This window comes from Diaphorina citri, unplaced genomic scaffold (genome assembly GCF_000475195.1).
Source record: "Diaphorina citri unplaced genomic scaffold, Diaci psyllid genome assembly version 1.1 scaffold45, whole genome shotgun sequence".
Classification (NCBI taxonomy): Eukaryota; Metazoa; Arthropoda; class Insecta; order Hemiptera; family Psyllidae; genus Diaphorina; species Diaphorina citri.
In genome coordinates, this window is record NW_007377482.1 from 309,028 (window position 1) to 330,508 (window position 21,481).

At 37.8% G+C, this 21,481-nt stretch overlaps 1 protein-coding gene across 1 annotated transcript in view; it reads left to right on the forward strand.

The window, feature by feature from the left end:
- The first annotated feature begins 8,416 nt into the window (after positions 1-8,416).
- Positions 8,417-21,481, forward strand: part of LOC103514764 — a 51,454-nt gene continuing 38,389 nt past the window's right edge. The window contains exons 1-6 of the mRNA XM_026827498.1: positions 8,417-8,480; positions 9,968-10,045; positions 11,205-11,217; positions 12,534-12,629; positions 19,449-19,576; positions 20,116-20,241. Coding sequence (XP_026683299.1) covers positions 11,214-11,217; positions 12,534-12,629; positions 19,449-19,576; positions 20,116-20,241 — 354 coding nt within the window. The 5' untranslated portion in view covers positions 8,417-8,480; positions 9,968-10,045; positions 11,205-11,213. The remainder of the gene's footprint in view (positions 8,481-9,967; positions 10,046-11,204; positions 11,218-12,533; positions 12,630-19,448; positions 19,577-20,115; positions 20,242-21,481) is intronic.

Consider the following 21,481-nt stretch of genomic DNA (forward strand, 5'->3'; position numbering starts at 1 on the left):
GTGAAGTTGAAAAACCGTTCAACTTATCAGTCACTCTTGACTGCGCCCTGGCAGTAAACTTTGGCTCTCGACAGCTTGTCTAGATCCCCTAAGATAGGGATTTCACTTCATCCTGAGGGAAAGGGAGAGAGAGAGATAGAGGGAGAGAGCGAGAGAGAGAGAGGCGGGGAGAGAGAGGGGGGAGAGAGAGGGGGGGGAGAGAGAGAGTTTTACAGGGTAGGCGTGTCCAACCTTGGAGTTTGATAAGGGATGAAAGAAAGTTCTTTATTGACATTGGGGAGTGAAAAGGGAAAAGAGGATAAGAATATAGGAGGAGAAGAAAAGGGACCATCTAGAAATTTAGCTAATAGTGGAAGAAATTTAGCTATTGGGGAGAAAAAGGGGAAAAATTGATAGAATAAAGAAGAAGGACAAAAGGGACCATCTAGAGATTTAACTAATGGAAGAAATTTAGCTATTATACACAGAGCATACCAATAGCAATACCAATATTATACACAGAGCATACCCTGTACGTTTAAGTTTACCAATATTAAATCGCAATCTGTATAATACACAGAGCTTACCCTGTATATTCCATGGAAGCTTATCTATCAGAAGATTTTGGTACACAATAAGCTCTGAGTGAGCGGATTTCTGTTTCTGATGCATGTTATATTTTACTTAGGAAAAGATTTGCCTGGATTTATACAACGGAAAGATTCAAGGATAGAAAAATGCTGGGTATTATAGGTACCTATAAGTACCCATCTATCTTTGGGATAATATGAAATACCTATGTATTTACAAAGGAGGTACCAACCTATAAAAGTATACCTACTGTGGGTTACTTCCATACTAAAATATATAGGTAAAGAACCAAACATGTATTGAAAAAACCTGATATCGAAATAAGCTCTGCTACCAATTATTAAAATAAAAAAAAAAACGATATTCCCGATTCTAATCTGTTTTATTATCATCTGAAGTCTGAACTTCTTGTCTTTTTAGACCGGCTCACGGCCTTACTACTGCCCTAATTTTAGACATTATATTGTCTCTTTTTAGTACTGTACCTACGCCCTTTTTTATAGGTAGAAAGTTACTACACCTACGTCCACGTAATATCACAAAGTTATCTAATTCAATCAAGTACAGACTACAGAGACCTCAAAACTTTACTAATTCTATTGGATCAAATAGAACTGAGTTCCTAATAAAAAGTAGTTCTAAGTTCTAATGAAAAGTATAACAAGAAGAGACAAAAATTAAGAAGATGACAGGAGTATATAAAATAGATGTGTGGGAAAGAGGGGAAGAGGAGAAGAAGAAGAAGAAGTGGAGGAGGAGGAGAAGAAGGAGAAGAAGAAGTGGAGGAGGAGGAGGAGGAGAAGAAGGAGAAGAAGAGATAGAAATGCTTAATAATGAAGGAGAAACTGGATTACAGGAAGTTGTGTAGGAAGAAGCTTTTAAAGACAAATACCTATTAATCTGCAGTAAGTCAATAAAACGAAAATTTTCTATTACTTTTTCCAAAGCTGTGTCCACAGTAGACTCCACACATAGTCCAGGCAACGAAACATTCTAAAGTACCCGGAAATACGTCCCCTTTTTCGGGACTCGTTGCTTGGACTATGAAGGTACGTCCACACTAAAGTTCACCGAATTCAGGGGACAATCGACATTGACTGGAACCCATTTAATGTAAGTATAAAATCAGAGGTTCAAAGGATTTTGTGTGGGGTGGAAAAAAATCATGTCCATTTTTCTATAGTGAGGACAATTTTCAGTGTCGATCGATCAGACATGGACAATCTCATTGTATGGCTAAGTTGTAGGTATTTTCCTTTTTTAATTTCCAGGTGGTAACATTGGGAATCGTACAATACTAGGCATACTAGGCAATTTCCTCATTTTCTCAATTCCTTTTTTTTTTTCGCCAAACTACAGCAAAAATACGCGTCTGCTTTCACTGTTTTAACAAGCTTAACGCAACATTTCCAACTATAGGTAATATCGTTATTTTAACACATAGGTAGATATATGTGCATTTGTGCATTTTCGGATTATACAGACCTACATTTATTTTTGCAACGTAAGCCTGACCTTTCTATTTTTAGATTTCCCTCCGTTGAGCTTTCCAAATATAAATTCCGCTCGATTAAGCAGGGGAAAAAAACTGTCCCATGCAATTAGCGAAATGGGCATGGAAAAGGGATTTGCTACAGGTGAAATAACAGATGCTAATACTAATGCTAAATGAAATGTGGAAAATAGGGGGGGTTCATGGAAACATATACAAATATACATAAGAGGCTTATGATGGGAAAGGGAGTACATACGTGGAAATACAGGGGGTATACGTGGAAACATACGTACAGATAGGCAGGCATGAGATGGGAAGGAAAAACAAGGGGTACGTGGAATTATACAGGGGGTATACAGAGAGATGATGGAGAAGCGGAGTGGTAGAGATGACATAGTATCAAAAGCGGGAGAGACAAATGGAAGAGCTTTGGGATTATGAAAATACAGGGTGAATAAAAAATTTAAAATTAAAAAAAAAAGAAGACCCTATATTTGAACGAAAAGAGGGAGTTTCAAACTTTAACTTGAATTAATTTAGATGAAATTTGACAGAAATGTTCAACAGAAGTTTCTTTGGTCCACTCCCAAAATTTACGAAGATACGAAGTTACGATTTGTCTCAAGTCTGAGAGAGACAAATGTAAGAGCTCTAAAGGTGTGTCCACACATAATCGACGACCGGCTGTCGATCGATGTCGACTGAACCGTCCACACTGCCTCGAAACCATAGATTTACCTCGTCGTTGGAGGGTCGGTCGACCCTGTTTGGAGAAACCGTAATTTCTAAACAATACTTTGAACTATAGTTCAACTTTGAACTATAGTTTAGAAATTACCGTTCCTCCAAACATGGTCGACCGACCCTTGAACGACGAAGTAAATCTATGGTTTCGAGGCAGTGTGGACGGTTCAGTCAACATCGATCTGTTGCATTTTGACTTGAACCGTAGATGGTACCATATTGCTAGTACGTACTACCTCTCGTTAGTTCATTCTATATCTCAGATTCTTTCATGAAATACCCTGTATCGGGAAACATAGAGAGCTCAGGTATCCCCCAAGCGGGGACTGGGATTAGGTACAGAAGGATTACATCACAAGCAAATCAATATTGTGACGTCAGAGGTTTTCGAAAAACAGAGCGTGATGTGTTTTTATTTTCGAAAAAAAAAGTAAACGTAAATAAGAACACAGAGAAACCTGTCATAAATTCGTTATTTCCGTCGATAAAATACGTAACATTAAAATACGTAATCATATTGAGGGGACAAATGTATCGAATTTGTAAAGGGAGTTTTAACAGAGACATTGTTGGTTACTGATGACTTACTACCCTCATTGTGAATATTCTTCTTTGAATGCCTAGGTATGTTGGTAAAGGTAGGGAAGGGATGTTGCGTTGTTTGATACGTGTGGAAAACTCCCTCATGATGATATGATGGTGTAAATAATTTTGATGGATTGGCTGCTGTGGGTAGGTATAAATTACACTCTTTTATAAATTACTTATTGAAAAAAAACTGTCAATAATATATTGCCCTGAACTTTCCAATATCCTATCGAAGTTGAGAAAGCTTTCCTAAGGTTTCTCTCCAAGTTGTAAACTTTCCTGTCAGTTCATACGTTCGTTTTAGTGACCACATAATAATTATTAACGTCCATATAGGTAATGCTCACAATATGTCAAACATGTCCCTTGTCCACTTAAATTTTATGTCAGATAGGATTACCTAGCTTCACCTTGTTATTAGTTTCTCTGTATGTGGGACGAGATAAAAGTGGAGAGAAGGAGATAGGGAAGGAAAAAAACTGGAAGAACAGGATATAAAAAATAAATAGAAGGGGGAGGAGAAGGAGGGGAAGAGAAAGGGGAGGAAATACAAGATTAGAAAATAGGCAAATAGAACCAGAACAAAGAGAAGGGGAGGAAGAAAGAATCAGTAGGAGAATGTGGGAGAAAGATATACATAGAAAGGGGAGGAAGGAGCAAAGGATGAGAAAGAGGAAGAGGAGGAGTTGGAAGCAGAGAAGAGGAGGAGACAAAGGAGGCAAGGGAGGAAGAAAACGGAAGTAGAAGAGGAGGAGGAGCAGGAGGAGGCAAGAAAGGTAGGTACCATGTTTGGAGAAACGGTAATTTCTAAACAATACTTTGAACTACTCACAGGTATATGTTGCTGTTTCCTAACATTTGTTGCATTTTGACTTGAACCGTAGATGGTGCCATATAATTATATTGCTAGTTCTTTCGTTAGTTCTTTCTATATCCCAGACTCTTTCATGAAATACCCTGTATCGGGAAACATAGAGAGCTCAGGTATCCCCCAAGTGGGGACTGGGATTAGGTACAGAAGGATTACATCACAAGCAAATCAATATTGTGACGTCAGAGGTTTCGAAAAACAGAGCCTGATGTGTTTTTATTTTCGAAAAAAAAGTAAACGTAAATAAGAACACAGAGAAACCTGTCATAAATTCGTTATCTCCGTCGATAAAATACGTAACATAAAATACGTAATAATATTGAGTGGAAAAATGTATAAATAAATAATAAATAATAGACTCTTGAGTGGAAGGTAACCACTAGGCGAGGTTAACGCCGGAGGCATTTTCTACCACCTAACCCTTAGAGCTCCATTATCCTAAAAGATGGGTAAAGTAAGTCCCACTTTACCCATCTGTCAGGAATGTGTTACTCAGGTGACCTAGAGAGAGGAGGGAGGGGAGAGAGAGGAGGGAGGGGAGAGAGAGAATAAAGCTAGCAAAGGAAGTCCATAAAAACTTTGTACACGTCAAGGTTTCAGGGATTTGTGAGACTTCTCATATCATATTTTATGTTTCTACGTCTTCTTCTTCTTCTTCTTCTTCTTCTTCTTCTTCTTCTTCTTCTTCTTCTTCTTCTTCTTCTTCTTCTTCTTCATCATTACATCAAAGTAAAATCAAAAAATCAAATCAAGAATAACAATAAACTGAATATTAAACAAATGAGGTAGGTACATAGGTACTGATTTTCTCTAACCACTACGGGCTAAAAAATTCCCGGAGGGACGGACCCTGCTTGTTTCGTTTTCTCTATACATTGCCCCCCCCTCTCTCTCTCTCTCCTCTTCTCTTTTTCTCTTTATAATCTCTTGTTTCGAGTTAATGAAAGGCCATGCTGAATTTTGTATGAAAAAGAGAAAGAAAGAGAGGGAGGGAGGGAGAGAGAGAGTTAGGTAGAGTGAGAAAAGTAGGAAGAGAGAGAGAAAGAGATAGATGATTATTTTGATGAGGGGTAAATTTTGTACCCACATGCGGGCTTAAATTAATCAGGTACCTACAGTAAACTTTCTCTCTTCCTCCCTCTCTCTCTCTCTCTTCCTCCCTCTCTCTCTCTCTATCTCTCTCTCTGCTCTCTCTCTCTCTCTTCCTCCCTCTCTCTCTCTCTATCTCTCTCTCTGCTCTCTTCATTCTCTTTCTTTCTACCCTTATCGATCCATCTCTCTCATCTCCTATTCATTACCTTTGTTTCCTCTCTTTCTTTCTCCCTCTCTCTCTCTCATTTCCCCTCATTCTAATCTCTTTGTCGTTCTTCGTTGTTTCTTCTCTGTCTGTCTCTCTTAAATTTAAAACAAGCTTTGTCTATTTTTGGTATCACAAAGTACCTACCAAAGTTAAATAATATAAATTGAAATTTATTTCTAGGTAAATAATTTAAGTACCTAGGTACCTAGCTAGAGGTAATTTTGAAAAGTAAATTAATTTATTGCTTTGCACATTGCATAATCAAATAGTTTCCAGGCGTTCATACAAATTGTTTCCTCATTATCGAGTCAACAAAGGTATGTGTCCTCCTTCTCTCTCTATCTCTCTCTCTGCTCTCTTCATTCTCTTTCTTTCTACCCTTATCGATCCATCTCTCTCATCTCCTATTCATTACCTTTGTTTCCTCTCTTTCTTTCTCTCTCTCTCTCATTTCCCCTCATTCCAATATCTTTGTCGTTCTTCTTTGTTTCTTTCTCAAGTTGTGTCTCTTACATTTAAAATGAGCTTTGTCTATTTTTGGTATCACAAAGTACCTACCAAAGTTAAATAATATAAATTGAAATTTATTTCTAGGTAAATTTAAGTAGGCACCTAGCTAGAGGTAATTTTGAAAATTAAATTGATTTATTGCTTTGCACATTGCATAATCAAATAGTTTCCAGGCGTTCATACAAATTGTTTCCTCATTATCGAGTCAACAAAGGTATGTGCTCTTCTTCTCCTTGCTCTTCTTCTTCTTATTCTCAAAAGCATACTAAACTGAGTCCTTCGTCTCAGAAGTTTGAGAAGATAATATTTTACTAGCAGCTAGTATCTACATAGATACATACGGGTAGATACTTACCTATGTACCTACCTCTGGATAAAATGGACAGCTTGTTTTATGTACCAACTCCTTCTGTAACATTCTGCAAAGCGTATGTCATGGTTTATGTGAAAGTTTTTCAACGTTTTATGTCCGCTTTTGACTTGTGCACTCACTTTTACTCTTCGTTTTATGTAGGTACCCATTTCAAGTACCCATACATACGACTTATTGAACGAACGATGTAAACTCCTTTTTTTTTACCAGTTTCTTATACCTATTCTAACTTTCTTTTTTCTGTCTTGTTCACAGGCTTGCTTCAAAATGGCGACAAACCATCCTATGAGAAAAGTCTCGGCACTCATCAGTACGACAATGTGGTAAGTATAAGCATAATTAGTGCTTTATTTAAACTGTCAGCTTAAAACAAGTTGTTCCATTTTACCAACAGTGGTAAGTGAAAATTTGTCGTACCTATACTTCTTGTGACCGAACTTGTGAAACCGAAAGTCCCTCTTCAGGTGTGCCAAAAGTTAACGCGTCTTCCGTCTAAATTTCAGCTTCATCAAAAGTTTTACTACATCAAAAATGTCTTATTTCCCCTTCTTCCTCCAAACTTATGAGATGACCTTTTGGGAAAGAAATATGACCCTATTTTGTTAGTTCTGGTTTTAAAAGTTACAATTTCCCCTCAGGATCTATTTGATAAGTACTTTGAAATGCTCAAAGAAATTAAAGACAGGTAAAAAATTCCAACCTTCACGACTCGTGAAAGTTCGAGAATGTTTGAAGGTCACAATGGGGCTCAACCACTTTTTTTTTCTTCGCTGATAAAGGAAGTTCGAAACACGCTGATTTCAATAGAAATGCTTAAAATTTCAGGTACCTAAAAGATGGGTAAAGTAAGTCCCACTTTGCCCATCTGTCAGGAATGTGTCACTCAGGTGACCTAGAGAGAGAGGGAGGGAGAGAGAGGAGGGAGGGGAGAGAGAGAGAATAAAGCTAGCAAAGGAAGTCCATAAAAACTTTGTACACGTCAAGGTTTCAGGGATTTGTGAGACTTCTCATATCATATTTTATGTTTCTACGTCTTCTTCTTCTTCTTCTTCTTTTTCTTCTTCTTCTTCTTCTTCTTCTTCTTCTTCTTCTTCTTCTTCTTCTTCTTGTTCGTCTTCTTCTTGCTCTTCTTCTTCTTGCTCTTCTTCTTCTTGCTCTTCTTCTTCTTGCTCTTCTTCTTCTTTTTCTTCTTCTTGCTCTTCTTCTTCTTTTTCTTCTTCTTGCTCTTCTTCTTTCTTCTTCTTATTCTCAAAAGCATACTAAACTGAGTCCTTCGTCTCAAAAGTTTAGAACATTTTACTAGTAGCTATGTAGATTACATACATAGATACCTAGTACATAGATAACTACCTAGGTACTTCTGGATAAAATGTACCAGCTTGTTTTATGTACCAACTCCTTCTGTAACATTCTGCAAAGCGTATGTCATGGTTTATGTGAAAGTTTTTCAACGTTTTATGTCCGCTTTGACTTGTGCACTCACTTTTACTCTTCGTTTTATGTAGGTACCCATTTCAAGTACCCATACATACGACTTATTGAACGAACGATGTCTTTGCTTAATTATGCCCGTGTATAACAAGAAATTAAACTTGGAGAAGAAAGAACTTGTAAACAATGTCTGAAAGAAAAGTTGAATAACACAACACGGTTATTTATTTTGTTCTTATATTGGCGGATTAGAACATGATAGGTACCTACCTACCTACCTAAAAAAAAATATTTCCCAATATTAATTAAGTAGCTAGGTAAATACCTATTTTATGGTACCTAGGTAATTAAAGGGACCTTGTAATAGAGGTTAGAGGGTCCATCTCTCTCTCTCTCTCTCTCCCTCTCTCTATCTGTTTCTCTCTCTCTCTCTCTCTCTCTCTCTCTCTTTCTCTCTCTCTCTCTCTCTCTCTCTCTCACCAGTTTCTTATACCTATTCTAACTTTCTTTTTTTTTTGTCTTGTTCACAGGCTTGCTTCAAAATGGCGACAAACCATCCTATGAGAAGAGTCTCGGCACTCATCAATACGACAATGTGGTAAGTATAAGTAGTGCTTTATTTAGACTGTCAGCTTAGAACAAGTTGTTCCATTATACCAAGAGTGCAGTGGCGTAGCGTGGTCTAAATTCAAGTGTAGGGCGTTGTAGGGCTCATGCACAGGTCTACCAAGTCCCATCACAGTACATGCCATCTCTCTCTCTCGCCCTTGAGCCACCCAATAAAAGTACCTCTTACCACGACCTTTTCAAAAATAAAAGGTTGCTCCTCCATTTTATTACATCTTTGCCTTTTCTTTTTCCATAGGGTAATAAAAGTGCCTCAATTTGATTACGACTTAAGGGTAACTTAAGACCCCTTTCCCCCCTAAGGCCCTAAAGCTCTCAACCTTATGACTTGGGAAGCAACTTTTTTAATAAAAATTCAAATTTTCTCCCAGAACAGTATAGTGGGATTATTATTATTATTTTTTTTTTCTCTCTCTTTTCTTTTTCTACTTCTTCTTCTTTTCTAGTTGATATTAATAACCTATTTTTAAGTTAGTATGTTTTTCCCCCCATAAAAAGCCCTAAGTCCCTAATCATCTTCTTTTTTTTTCCTTAACTTCTTCTTCTTCTCCTTCTCCTTCTTCTTCTTCTTCTTCTTCTTCTTCTTCTTTTCTAGTTGATATTAATAACCTACTTTAACAATAGAGGTAGGTATGTTTTTATTTTTTCCCATAAAGGCTCTCGTCCTTCATCATTTTTCTTTTCTTTTTCTTCTCCTCTTCTTCCTACTTCTCTTATTTCTTCTCCTCCTCCTCCTCCTCCTCCTCCTCCTCTTTTTCTTCCTCCTCCTCTTCCCACTTATCCCTGCTCATGTATATTATAATTTCAAAGTTCATACACATAAAATTATCCCCCCATTATTGTTTTATTAGCTATTATTTTGTTATTACTCGGGCTGGATAATATTTTTCTTATTAATTTTAGAAGAAATTATTGCGGCATCATTTGTTACCATTATCCCATTATCTAAGGATTCTAAAGCATCTGTTGTGACCAGTGGCGTAAAGTTAGGGAGATGAAAATAAATTCCATTGGTGGAATTGAACTGACGACTAACCCATTGTAAAACTATATATTACCAGTAGGAAACCTTGTGGGGAATTAATGAATTTGTGTCTTTAATTCCGAGGTTTAACGTCACTTTATAACTTCCAAGTTCTTCGGTGACGGGAGATTTACTCTCCTTTCGGGGATAAGCTGCCTACTTACATTGACCTCACCCAGCCTGAGTGGGGCTGGGAAAAGATAGGAGCACGCGATTTCCCAGATGATCACCCATCTAGATTTTAAGCACGCGCAACTTTAATTTATTTCTAGCACCTTTTTTTTATACCTACCTTATGAATTCCTTAATACCTAACCCTTAATTAAGTATATTCGAGTGTTCTAAGTCTAAGACTAAAACATCCTTTTATGCCAGCAGTTTTTTGACCGATTAATCTAATATTCCTCTAATCCTTCCCTGTCTTGTTGTTGCAGCATGAACCAGCATCTAGCTTAGATGAAGAGGTGAAGGAATTAGAAAGACTGAAACCCACATCCAATGAGGGACAACAGGATGAAACGCACAAAATTTTCGCGGGCAGCCATTTTTTCGTGATGACGTCAGTTCATGCGAGGTCGTAAACCATGGCCCACTGCAAGAGTGGTAAGTGAAAATTTGTCGTATACTTCTTTTGTGACCGAACTTGTGAAACCAAAAGTCCCTCTTCAGGTGTGCCAAAAGTTAACGCGTCTTCCGTCTAAATTTGGAACACCAAGATGATCGCAGCTTTTGTTTCCTACACTTCTTCAGCTTCATCAATTTTTTTACTACATCAAAAATGTCAAAACGTCTTACTTTCCCTCCATTTTTCTTCTTCCTCCAAACTTGTGAGATGACCTTTGGGAAAGAAATATGACCCTACTTTATTGGTTCTGGTTTTAAAAGTTCCAACTTCCCCGTACCCTCCTCAAGATCTACCTATTGGATACTTCGAAATGATCCAAGAAATTGAAGATGAGCAAAAAATTCCAACCTTCACGACTCGTGAAAGGTCGAGAATGTTTGAAGGTCACAATAGGCAGAACATTGTTCTGAGAGCAACTTTCGTTTAATGGCAAAGTTTCAAAGCTGTCTGTCGTCATGGGCTTTTCTGAAATTGCATTACGCGAAAATATTGTTAGCACGAACAATATTTCGGTGCAAAATTAGGTTAGGGGAGAAAATTTAATGAAATTCCATTATTTTGCTGCACCGGGGAAAAAGTTATTTTCTCTGATAAAAGTAATGCTCCACCAGATTTTCCAGATAATTAATTTCATTTCGATGTTCAATACTACCCAGGGAGATGCTTTCAGCGTCACTGATTACTTTTAATTTAAAACATTTACGAAGGGACAAGGGACAGTAGTCGAAAGATACCTTTTCAATGCACTAGTAGAGTTTGGATTCTTCTTCTTTTTCTTCTTCTTCTTCTTCTTCTTCTTCTTCTTAGAAAGATGCTTTTTTTTATGTCCTACATTTTTCTTTTCCTTTTGTACATTCGAAAACAGAAAAGGTTATCTAGTCGACTTTTGGGTTACCTAGCACCTAATAGACGACCTTTGGACTTGGCAAAGTTTCGAGTTTCTCGAAGAAAAAAAAAAATCGCCTTGTGCTGAAACTGCTGAAAGTATAAATTAAATAAATAACCTTAGGTAATAATGTTACGTCTAGAACCTTTCTTGACAACAGGACCAGAATATGCGTAAGTACACAAAGGTCCCGGGTTCGATTCTCGATGGAGACTTGATGGTCATCTTTCATTGCGGAGGTTCAGGGTTCCATTCTTATTATTGATGTTCATCTTGTATTTTGGGGTGCAATACGAAAACTATCTAAATGGGTATTTTGGGGTGCAATACGAAAACTGTCTAAATGGGTATTTTGGGGTGCAATACGAAAACTGTCTAAATGGGTATTTTTCTTTCTTTCATTCTTTATTATTTCTTAAAGAATAAGTACTTTTCTCTCAGATGTTTTCCCATTATTTGTTGATTATTTTTCTTTTCTCGTTGTTTGTTCTCATTATTTTCTTTCTCACATTCTCATTAATTTTTTAGCACCTAGGTACATATAATATGTACTGTACCATCAATTATTATTTCTTTTAACCTTTTTTTACTTTCCTTATCCTATATAGGAAGGAAAGTAATGTTCTTTTAACCTTTTTTTTACTTTCCTTATCCTATATAGGAAGGAAAGTAATGTAATCGGGTCAATTTTTTTTCAAGGAGAAGAATAATATTATACTTCATTTATACTGCCAGAATGAGACTAAAAAGAATTGTAATTACTTAGGTAGGTAACTACATGTTTGACAATAGACAAAAGTCTAAATTAGGTCTCTTTCTCTCTCTCTTTCTCTCTCTCTCTCTCTCTCTCTCTCTCTCTCTCTCTCTCTCTTAGGCATAGATAATACAAAGACATTCATAACAGAACATATTAGAGAGAGACTTGATGGTCATCTTTCATTACGGAGGTTCAGGGTTCGATTCTCATTATGGATGTTCATCTTGTATTTTGGGGTGCAATACGAAAACTGTCTAAATCGGAGCATTCTAAAATCACACAGGTCAGTCCAGTTGAACTACACGATGGGTTTTGTCACTAGAAACCGGACTGCACAAGCTTCCCTTGAGGGAGGATCCAATGTAGAGTTGTTTCTTTAATGGCTTATCACTGAGGATTAACACAGTGTCAAAGGTTTTCTTTCACGTCACCCATTTGATTTACACAAATGGGTGACATAAGGCCAGAAATGCTGGCCTTTCTTGAACTCTGGATTAACGAGAACTCTCTGTGGTTAAGATCGGGCATAAGTGGTCAACCCGACCCCTAAAAGGACTACGAGTAACTCTGACACGAATGTAGATAGAGAAATAACTGTTACACTTCATACGTTCTACCTGTGAAGTGTAACAGTTATGTATTTCTCTATCTACATTCAATATGGACCTTCACAAAGTTACTGAGGCATCCATCCAGATCTGACACGAATCCTTCTTCTTGTTATTTTTACAGCAATAAGTCAGTCAGTGTCAATGGTGAAATCTCATTCCTCTGTGTACAGCAATATCAACGGCAAAGTGGAAGGAAAGGCTGAGACCAAACAGGAGTGTAAGTGAAAAGGCTTATTATTTAATAAAATTCGTTGAATTAATTACCTAATTATTTGGTACAGAACAGGACATTATTTATAGACAAAAATATGTAGAAGCAACAGAGGAGAAACAGTAAAAAAAAAAAAAAAAAAAAAAAAAAAAAAAAAAAAAAAAGAAAAAAACTCTTTAATTCTTATTTCCTTGTCTCGAGCACTTCATTCTTACAAGAACATTTTTTTTATATATAGGTATATATATAATTTATTTCATTTTTAGCCCAAAATGAAATAAAACTCATCCATCATCAGAGAACGTTGTGGCGTTTTCTGTTTCTATGTAGTTTCTACCTGGTCGATAGTAAAATTATTATTTCATTCTAACAATACCCTACCTACTATGTACGATTCTGGACAAAAAGGAAACACCTGTTGAATTTGTATGAAAGCCGTGAAATACATTTAGATATGCAATGTGCCACACATTTTAGTAATTTCTGTGGCATTTGAGAAATTGTTCAGGTATGCATTTGAGGAAATTTTTCAGCAGCCAAAGTTGAAACTAAACTTTCCATTTCTTGCCCTCCAGTTTTCTCGAAGCAACGAGATCCCACAGGCAGGTCTAGGCAGTTTCCCACTCAATAATCTGAAGAGGACTACCGACTTCGAAAACACAGAGCTGAACCAGATTCGACAACAACTACTGAAATCTAACTACAACAACTACAATACCTTTTAGTTTGTTGCTTGTGTAATTTCTGGATACGAAAATATAATATATCCACCTTTTAGTACGAGTAACTACCAACGTCTATGGAGTAAGTACCTATACCTATGTACGATTGTACCTACCAAAGTCCATGTAGTACGTATGTGAAAACTTATCTATTCGTACCTACCCATACGTAGGTATAGGTGATCCCTACAAACCTACCTATGATATTATCGAAATCCCGCAATCCCAGCTACAAAGACAGAAGACACGGACGGAAAAGCCCGACCTTTGCAGTTAAAGGGCTACCTCACATGCAAAAAAAAAAAAAAAAATGGACAACAGAGCTTCAGGACTGAAAATTGTAATGAAAAATTGAAAACAAAATACATCTAGGTATTTCCATATCAAAGGGAGAGAAACATATTGCGTTCCATTTTGATCACTGTCAGAAATAATAGTAAGCTAAATGGAAGAAGAGAGATTTGGATTGGCTCACCTAAAGCCCCCAGGATTAAAAATGCATGGAAAACAGAACACAGGTATAGTCATCATAATCATAAATGCCAAGGGCACATACGTTTCACTGAAAATATGTATTGGAGTTTCCGGTCACTCATGTATATGCAGCCCCACAGCCCCTACATTTCGGGGTCCCTAAATATAGTCAAATTGAAAAAAAAAAAAAAAAAAACATGCTATCACCATGATTGCGCAATCAGTTTTACAGAAAAATATGTGTTTTCTCTCTTTCTCAGTAGGTAGATAAAAATGTCATTTATATTTAATGTTAGGACCCCAATCCGAGATTAAACTAGATATATGTAGGAAGATTAGGTAGGTATATTAGGAATGTAATGAATAAACCTGTTCCAATGAATCACTGAAGTTAAGATACGTTGCGCGTGCTTAAAATCTAGATGGGTGATCATCTGGGAAATCGCGTGCTCCTATCTTTTCCCAGCCCCACTCAGGCTAGGTGAGGTCAATGTGAGTAGGCAGACAGCTTATCCCCGAAAGGAGAGTAAATCCCCCGTCACCAAAGAACTTGGAAGTTATAAAGTGACGTTAAACCTAGGGGAAAAAGCTCATACTGTTATCTTCAGGAAACAGTGGTTGGAGTCAGTGAATTGAAAGAGTGCATACGTCAATATTGTCCCTGAGAGAAAATACAGCCCTTGTTTTATATAAATATGGAACAATAGAGTTATATTATACATACATAGTTGCATACAATGTATGGGAATAAAAGAGTTATATTATATAATATATGGAATAAAACAGTTACATACAAGTGCATTCCCAGGGTGTTCCATCAGTTCCCATCTGCCCCAGGCTCAAGGGGGCCCGGAGCCAGCAGTCTTTTTTATTATAATTTATTTAAGAAAAATTTGTTTCCTTTTGGAGACTGAAGGAAATTGAGCACTAGACCTTCGATGGCCGGGAATGCGCCATTTTGGATTTCCAGTGGCTACCACGCCCCCTCGTAGTTGAACTGATTCCCGTGTTTTCCTTTAAAAGAGGGGAAATGAGCTTCAGAAGAGGGGAAATGACCCATTGGCCTATTTATTAGTGGGTCGAGGGGGCCTGAGCCTAATTTTTCTCCTTTAATATTGTAGGTCAGAGTCAGAAAATTTGCAGTGTCCGTTCATCACTCCTCGGACCCCCCCCCCCCCATAAAACCTAACGATGTACAAAGGAAGCCCCAAGGCCCCAAGGAGGGTTGGACTATTTGGACAAAATTGACTTTCTAGTTTGTACCGTAATTGGACACCTCTGCTTATTCGACTAGTAGATATACGAGTTACCTAGCCAACTAGCCATTTATGTGACTGTGAATTTGTGACCTATAGTGAGGAAAAGAGAGATAGATAGATAGATAGATATATTAGAGACAGAGAGAGAGAGAGGGAGAGAGAGAGATGGAAAGAAGGGTAAAGAGGGATAGGGACTCTTCGCTTTCCTCAGCCCTTTGCTACAAATAGATATCTGTTCGACAGCTTTCCAGTTCTTGGTTTTCTAAATGTTTCCCATGTGGATATTAGTCTGTCACCCGATCATCAGCAGAGAAAAAGTGAGAGGGGTGAAAGATACAACCACATGAAAAACATCACAGAAACAGCAAAAGGGCGAGAAACAATCAAAACAACAATCACAGCAAAAGGGCGAAAAACAATCAAAATAACAATCACAGCAAAAGGGTGAAAAACAATCAAAACAACAATCACAGCAAAAAAGTGAAAAACAGCTAAAACGGCATGCAAAGGTTGAAAACATAATGCTAAAAAGTTCATGGCCTCCCAACGCTTGTCTGCGGTTTTAATACGGTAGGTGCCAGGGTGCCACATAAAAAAAAGTTTCAAATTGGAAACGCTAACGATGTACAAAGGAAGCCCCAAGGCCCCAGGGAGGGTGGGACTATTTGGACAAAATTGACTTTCTAGTTTGTACCGTAATTGGACACCTCTGCTTAGTCGACTAGTAGATATATGTACGAGTTGCCCAGCCAACTAGCCATTTATGTGACTGTAAATTTGTGACTCTCTCTCTCTCTCTCTCTCTCTCTCTCTCTATAGAGATAGAGAGAATAGAGAGAGAGAGAGGGATGGAAAGAAGGGTAAAAAGGGATAGGGACTCTTCGCTTTCCTCAGCCCTTTGCTACAAATAGGTATCTGTTCGACAGCTTTCCAGTACTTGGTTTTCTAAATGTTTCCCATGTGGATAGTCTGTCATCCGATCATCAGCAGAGAAAATAGTGAAAGGGGTGAAAGATACAACCACATGAAAAAGGGACATAATCATAGAAACGAGGTGGATTTTATATGAACAAAACATCACAGAAACAGCAAAAGGGCGAAAAACAATCAAAATAACAATCACAGCAAAAGGGCGAAAAACAATCAAAATAACAATCACAGCAAAAGGGCGAAAAACAATCAAAACAATAATCACAGCAAAAGGGCGAAAAACAATCAAAATAACAATCACAGCAAAAGGGCGAAAAACAATCAAAACAACAATCACAGCAAAAAAGTGAAAAACAGTTAAAGTTCATGGCCTCCCAACGCTTGTCTGCGGTTTTAATACGGTAGGTGCCAGGGTGCCACATAAAAAAAAGTTTCAAATTGGAAACGGTTCAAACAAGTAGCGAAATTTATTCATTTGGGTTTGAAAAGAACATGCATAAATGAAGTAATTACCTACGTCCTTTTGATGAGTAGGTAATTATTTAGTAGGTAACAGACCTTTTGAAATACGAGTATAATTCTCTCTCTGTCTGTCTGTCTCTCTCTCTCTCTGTGTGTGTCTGTCTCTCTCTTACTCTCTCTCTCTCGCCCTTCAGCCACCCAATAAAAGTACCTCTTACCACGACCTTTTCAAAAATAAAAGGTTGCTCCTCCATTTTATTACATCTTTGCCTTTTCTTTTGCATAGGGTAATAAAAGTGCCTCAATTTGATTACGACTTAAGGGTAACTTAAGACCCCTTCCCCCCTTAAAGCCCTAAAGCCCTCGACCTTATGACTTGGGAAGCAACTTTTTTAATAAAAATTCAAATTTTCTCCCAGAACAGTATAGTGGGATTATTATTTTTTTTTCTCTCTCTCTCTCTTTTCTTTTTCTACTTCTTCTTCTTCTTTTCTAGTTGATATTAATAACCTACTTTTAAGTTGGTATGTTTTTCCTCCCATAAAAGGCCCTAAGTCCCTAGTCATCTTTTTTTTAACTTCTCCTTCTCCTCCTTCTCCTCCTCCTTCTTCTTCTTCTTCTTCTTCTTCTTCTTCTCCTCCTCCTCCTCCTCCTTCTTCTTCTTTTCTAGTTGATATTAATAACCTACTTCAACAATAGGCAGGTATATTTTTATTTTTTCCCATAAAGGCTCTCGTTCTTCATCATTTTTCTTTTCTTTTTCTTCTCCTCTTCTTCCTACTTCTCTTATTTCTTCTCCTCCTCCTCTTCCTCCTCCTCCTCTTTTTCTTCCTCCTCCTCCTCTTCCCACTTATCCCTGCTCATGTATATTATAATTTCAAAGTTCATCCACATAAAATTATCCCCCATTATTATTTTATTAGCTATTATTTTGTTATTACTCGGGCTGGATAATATTTTTCTTATTAATTTCACAAGAAATTATTGCGGCATCATTTGTTACCATTATCCCATTATCTAAGGATTCTAAAGCATCTGTTGTCACCAGTGGCGTAAAGTTAGGGAGATGAAAATAAATAATCCCATTGCTGGAATTGAACTGACGACTAACCCATTGTAAAACTATATATTACCAGTAGGAAACCTTGTGGGGAATTAATGAATTTGTGTCCCTAATATTTATTTCTAGCACCTTTTTTTTATACCTATGTATTCCTCAATACCTACCTAACCCTAAATTAAGTATATTCGAGTCTTCTAAGTCTAAGACTAAAACGTCCTTTTATGCCAGCAGTTTTTTGACCGATTATTCTAATATTCCTCTAATCCTTCCCTGTCTTGCTGTTGCAGCATGAACCAGCATCTAGCTTAGATGAAGAGGTGAAGGAATTAGAAAGACTGAAACCCACATCCAATGAGGGACAACAGGACCAGAATATGCGTAAGTACACAAAGGTCCCGGGTTCGATTCTCGATAGAGAGAGACTTGATGGTCATCTTTCATTACGGAGGTTCAGGGTTCGATTCTCATTATGGATGTTCATCTTGTATTTTGGGGTGCAATACGAAAACTGTCTAAATCGGAGCATTCTAAAATCACACAGGTCAGTCCAGTTGAACTACACGATGGGTTTTGTCACTAGAAACCGGACTGCACAAGCTTCCCTTGAGGGAGGATCCAATGTAGAGTTGTTTCTTTAATGGCTTATCACTGAGGATTAACACAGTGTCAAAGGTTTTTTTTTTTTTTTTTTTTTTTTTACTTCCCCCATTTGGTTTACAAAAATGGGGGAAACAGGGCCAAAAAGTAACGCTAAAACCGGTCTTAAATGATCGGCTGAAGTGTTATCTAAAACTTTCTCGCTTTGAGTTCATAGGTCGTCGCGACAAATTTCGAGATCAGAGCTCATTTGTGTGAGAAAATGTGAAAAAAATCCCCCAAAAACCAGTTTTTTTGGATTTTTGGCTTTATGGTTTTCTGGACAAAATTTGCACCACCATTTTCGTGATCCTGGTAAAAAGACCTTTAATTTGATATATAGGTCGACCAGGTTTGGATAAGTCCTTCTATGGGAACAGACAGACTGACAGACAGACAGACACACAGACGACACCGAAGCGAATACAATAGTCCGTCCCTTATACCTTTTTATTACTGTTGTAATAAGAAAGGAAGGACGGACTAAAAAGAGAGCAAATATAATTGCGGTAAGATCAGGAGCTCTTTGTTCAAAATGTTTCTCTCTCTCTCTCTCTCTCTCTTATTTTCTCTTTGAAAACTATACCTACACATACACTTGTGTGTTAAACATAGATAGGTAGCTATTTATTTACCTCTAGGTATTTCGGAGTATTTTTGGAACTTTAGCTCATTATAATGAGATTAGGTATGCTTAGAACTTTTATTTCCTTCAATTCCTATTCCCAGCAACTGTTCAATTGCTAAAAGGAACTGAGTAAATCAAAGATTTTCTCAAGGAAGTAGGTACCTACATAGGTACAAAGTCGTGTCTTTTCAACTTACGAAAAGAGTAGGTATACATTTCTTTCTAAGCATGTACAAAGAAAAGGAAGGAAAAAAAATAGTTTCTAGACAAAGGAACACAAACTAAGCAAATACAAAGGCCATGATTACCTCAGTGCTGAGAGGCAAAAAACTCCGGAGATTTCCTGTCTCAGAAAAAAAAGCTAAGGAAAGAAAAATCAAAATGCCTTTTTACTTTTTTAACTCAAAAGAAAAAAAAGAAACGAGAAATGCCCCGGGAGCTTGCAATAAACTCAACTAAAAAAAAAAAAAAAAAAAAAAAAAAAAAAAAAAAAAAAAGAGAGGAAAAATGGCAACAGCATTAGGAACAAGAAAGGTTGGACCTGAAATTCAAATAGAGGTAAGGTGCTTTTTGAAACTTGAGAAATAGTAAGGGTGCTTTCTAAGAGAAGAAAAAAAATCCCTCAACTTTTCCCATCTTCTTTTTTTTCAGTAAACAAGAACGGTGAAACCTACGCCAAAATCCGACAGAATGTGGAGGCCAAAAGCGTGGACAACTCCCCTACTCCTGAAACCAACATTATTACTGCTGTCGACATTCCAGGCCAGGGCATTCATAAGGTAAGCTAACCGAATGTAGACCTTTACAATTCCCCTACTCCTGAAACCAACATTACCACTGCTGTCGACATTCCAGGCCAGGACATTCATAAGGTAAGGTAACCGAATAAAGGACCTTAATGCCAGGGCATCCATAAGGTAATTTAACCGCGAATATATTACCTTTTCTAAAGACCCGTTCCCACTTGTCGTTCGGAAAACAAAATCGTGTCGTTCGTAGTGGGAACACTCTCAATCTCAATTGGCCTACAGGACATACGGAAAAAATGAGATGAAACTCATGGCAAGTGGGATCGGCCTTAAGATGTCTTCTTGGATAAGAACCTTTTAAAGTTCGGCCACTTACTGTAGCTTAAGAACAGTACGAATTGACTAGAATAGACAGTAGAATATACCTTGTTTATGCTGCTGGGATAGGACTGAAAAGTTCCTTTACCCCAGCAGTCTAACCAAGGTAAGAACATTTGATATTGGAGGAAATAGGTCGTAGTGCTTCCCGTCCAATCACTTCACACTTCACCAATCCCCCCTGTTCACAGGTTTACCGACAGCGCCACCCAGCGGACATAACGGGAAACAACTTACTCAATGTCCTCAACATCCTGGAGCCCCTGCATCCGAAACGCAACGTGGAGTACTCGAGTGTCTTGGATCAGGCGCCCGTGGTGAGTGAAATCTGAAGCTTCTTCAATCCGGTTTCCCAGTTGTGTGTTCCTATTGATGTGTTCCGTTTTAAATGCTATCACCATGATTGCACAATCAGTTTTACAGAAAAATATGTGTTTTCTCTCTTTCTCAGTAGGTAGATAAAAATGTCAATACCTGCCTCGGTGGTGTGGTGGTCAAGGCGCTCGCCTGGTAAACAGGAGGGCGTGGGTTCAATCCCAGCTAAGGTATGGAATTTTATCCTCAATATAATTTGAGAATTTGACCACAATAATAGTAGTAGCCTACTGCTGGATTAAAGAGACTTTTCAGCCCTATGCGAGCAGTATAAATAAGCACAATTATTATTAATGTTAGGACTCCAATCCAAGATTAAACTAGATATAGGAAGATTAGGTAGGTATATTAGGAATGTAATGAATAAAGCTGTTCCAATGAATCACTGAAGTTAAGATACGTTGCGCGTGCTTAAAATCTAGATGGGTGATCATCTGGGAAATCGCGTGCTCCTATCTTTTCCCAGCCCCACTCAGGCTGGGTGAGGTCAATGTAAGTAGGCAGCTTATCCCCGAAAGGAGAGTAAATCTCCCGTCACCGAAGAACTTGGAAGTTATAAAGTGACGTTAAACCTCGGAGAAAAAGCTCATACTGTTATCTTCAGGAAACAGTGGTTGGAGTCAGTGAATTGAAAGAGTGCATACGTCAATATTGTCCCCGAGAGAAAATACAGCCCTTGTTTTATATAAATATGGAACAATAGAGTTATATTATACATACATAGTTACATATAATATATGGGAATAAAAGAGTTTTATTATTATGTAATATATGGAATAAATATAAAACAGTTACATACGAGTGCATTCCCAGGGTGTTCCATCAGTTCCCATTTGCCCCAGGCTCAAGGGGGCCCGGAGCCAGCAGTCTTTTTTATTATAATTTATTTAAGAAAAAATTGTTTTCTTTTGGAGACTGAAGGAAATTGAGCACTAGACCTTCGAGGGCCGGGAATGCGCCATTTTGGATTTTCAGTGGCTACCACGCCCCCTCGTAGTTGAACTGATTCCCGTGTTTTCCTTTAAAAGAGGGGAAATGAGCTTCAGAAGAGGGGGAATGACCCATTGGCCCATTTATTAGTGGGCCGAGGGGGCCTGAGCCTAATTTTTCTCCTTTAATACTGTAGGTCAGAATCAGAAAATTTGCAGTGTCCGTTCATCACTCCTTGGACCCTCCCCCCCC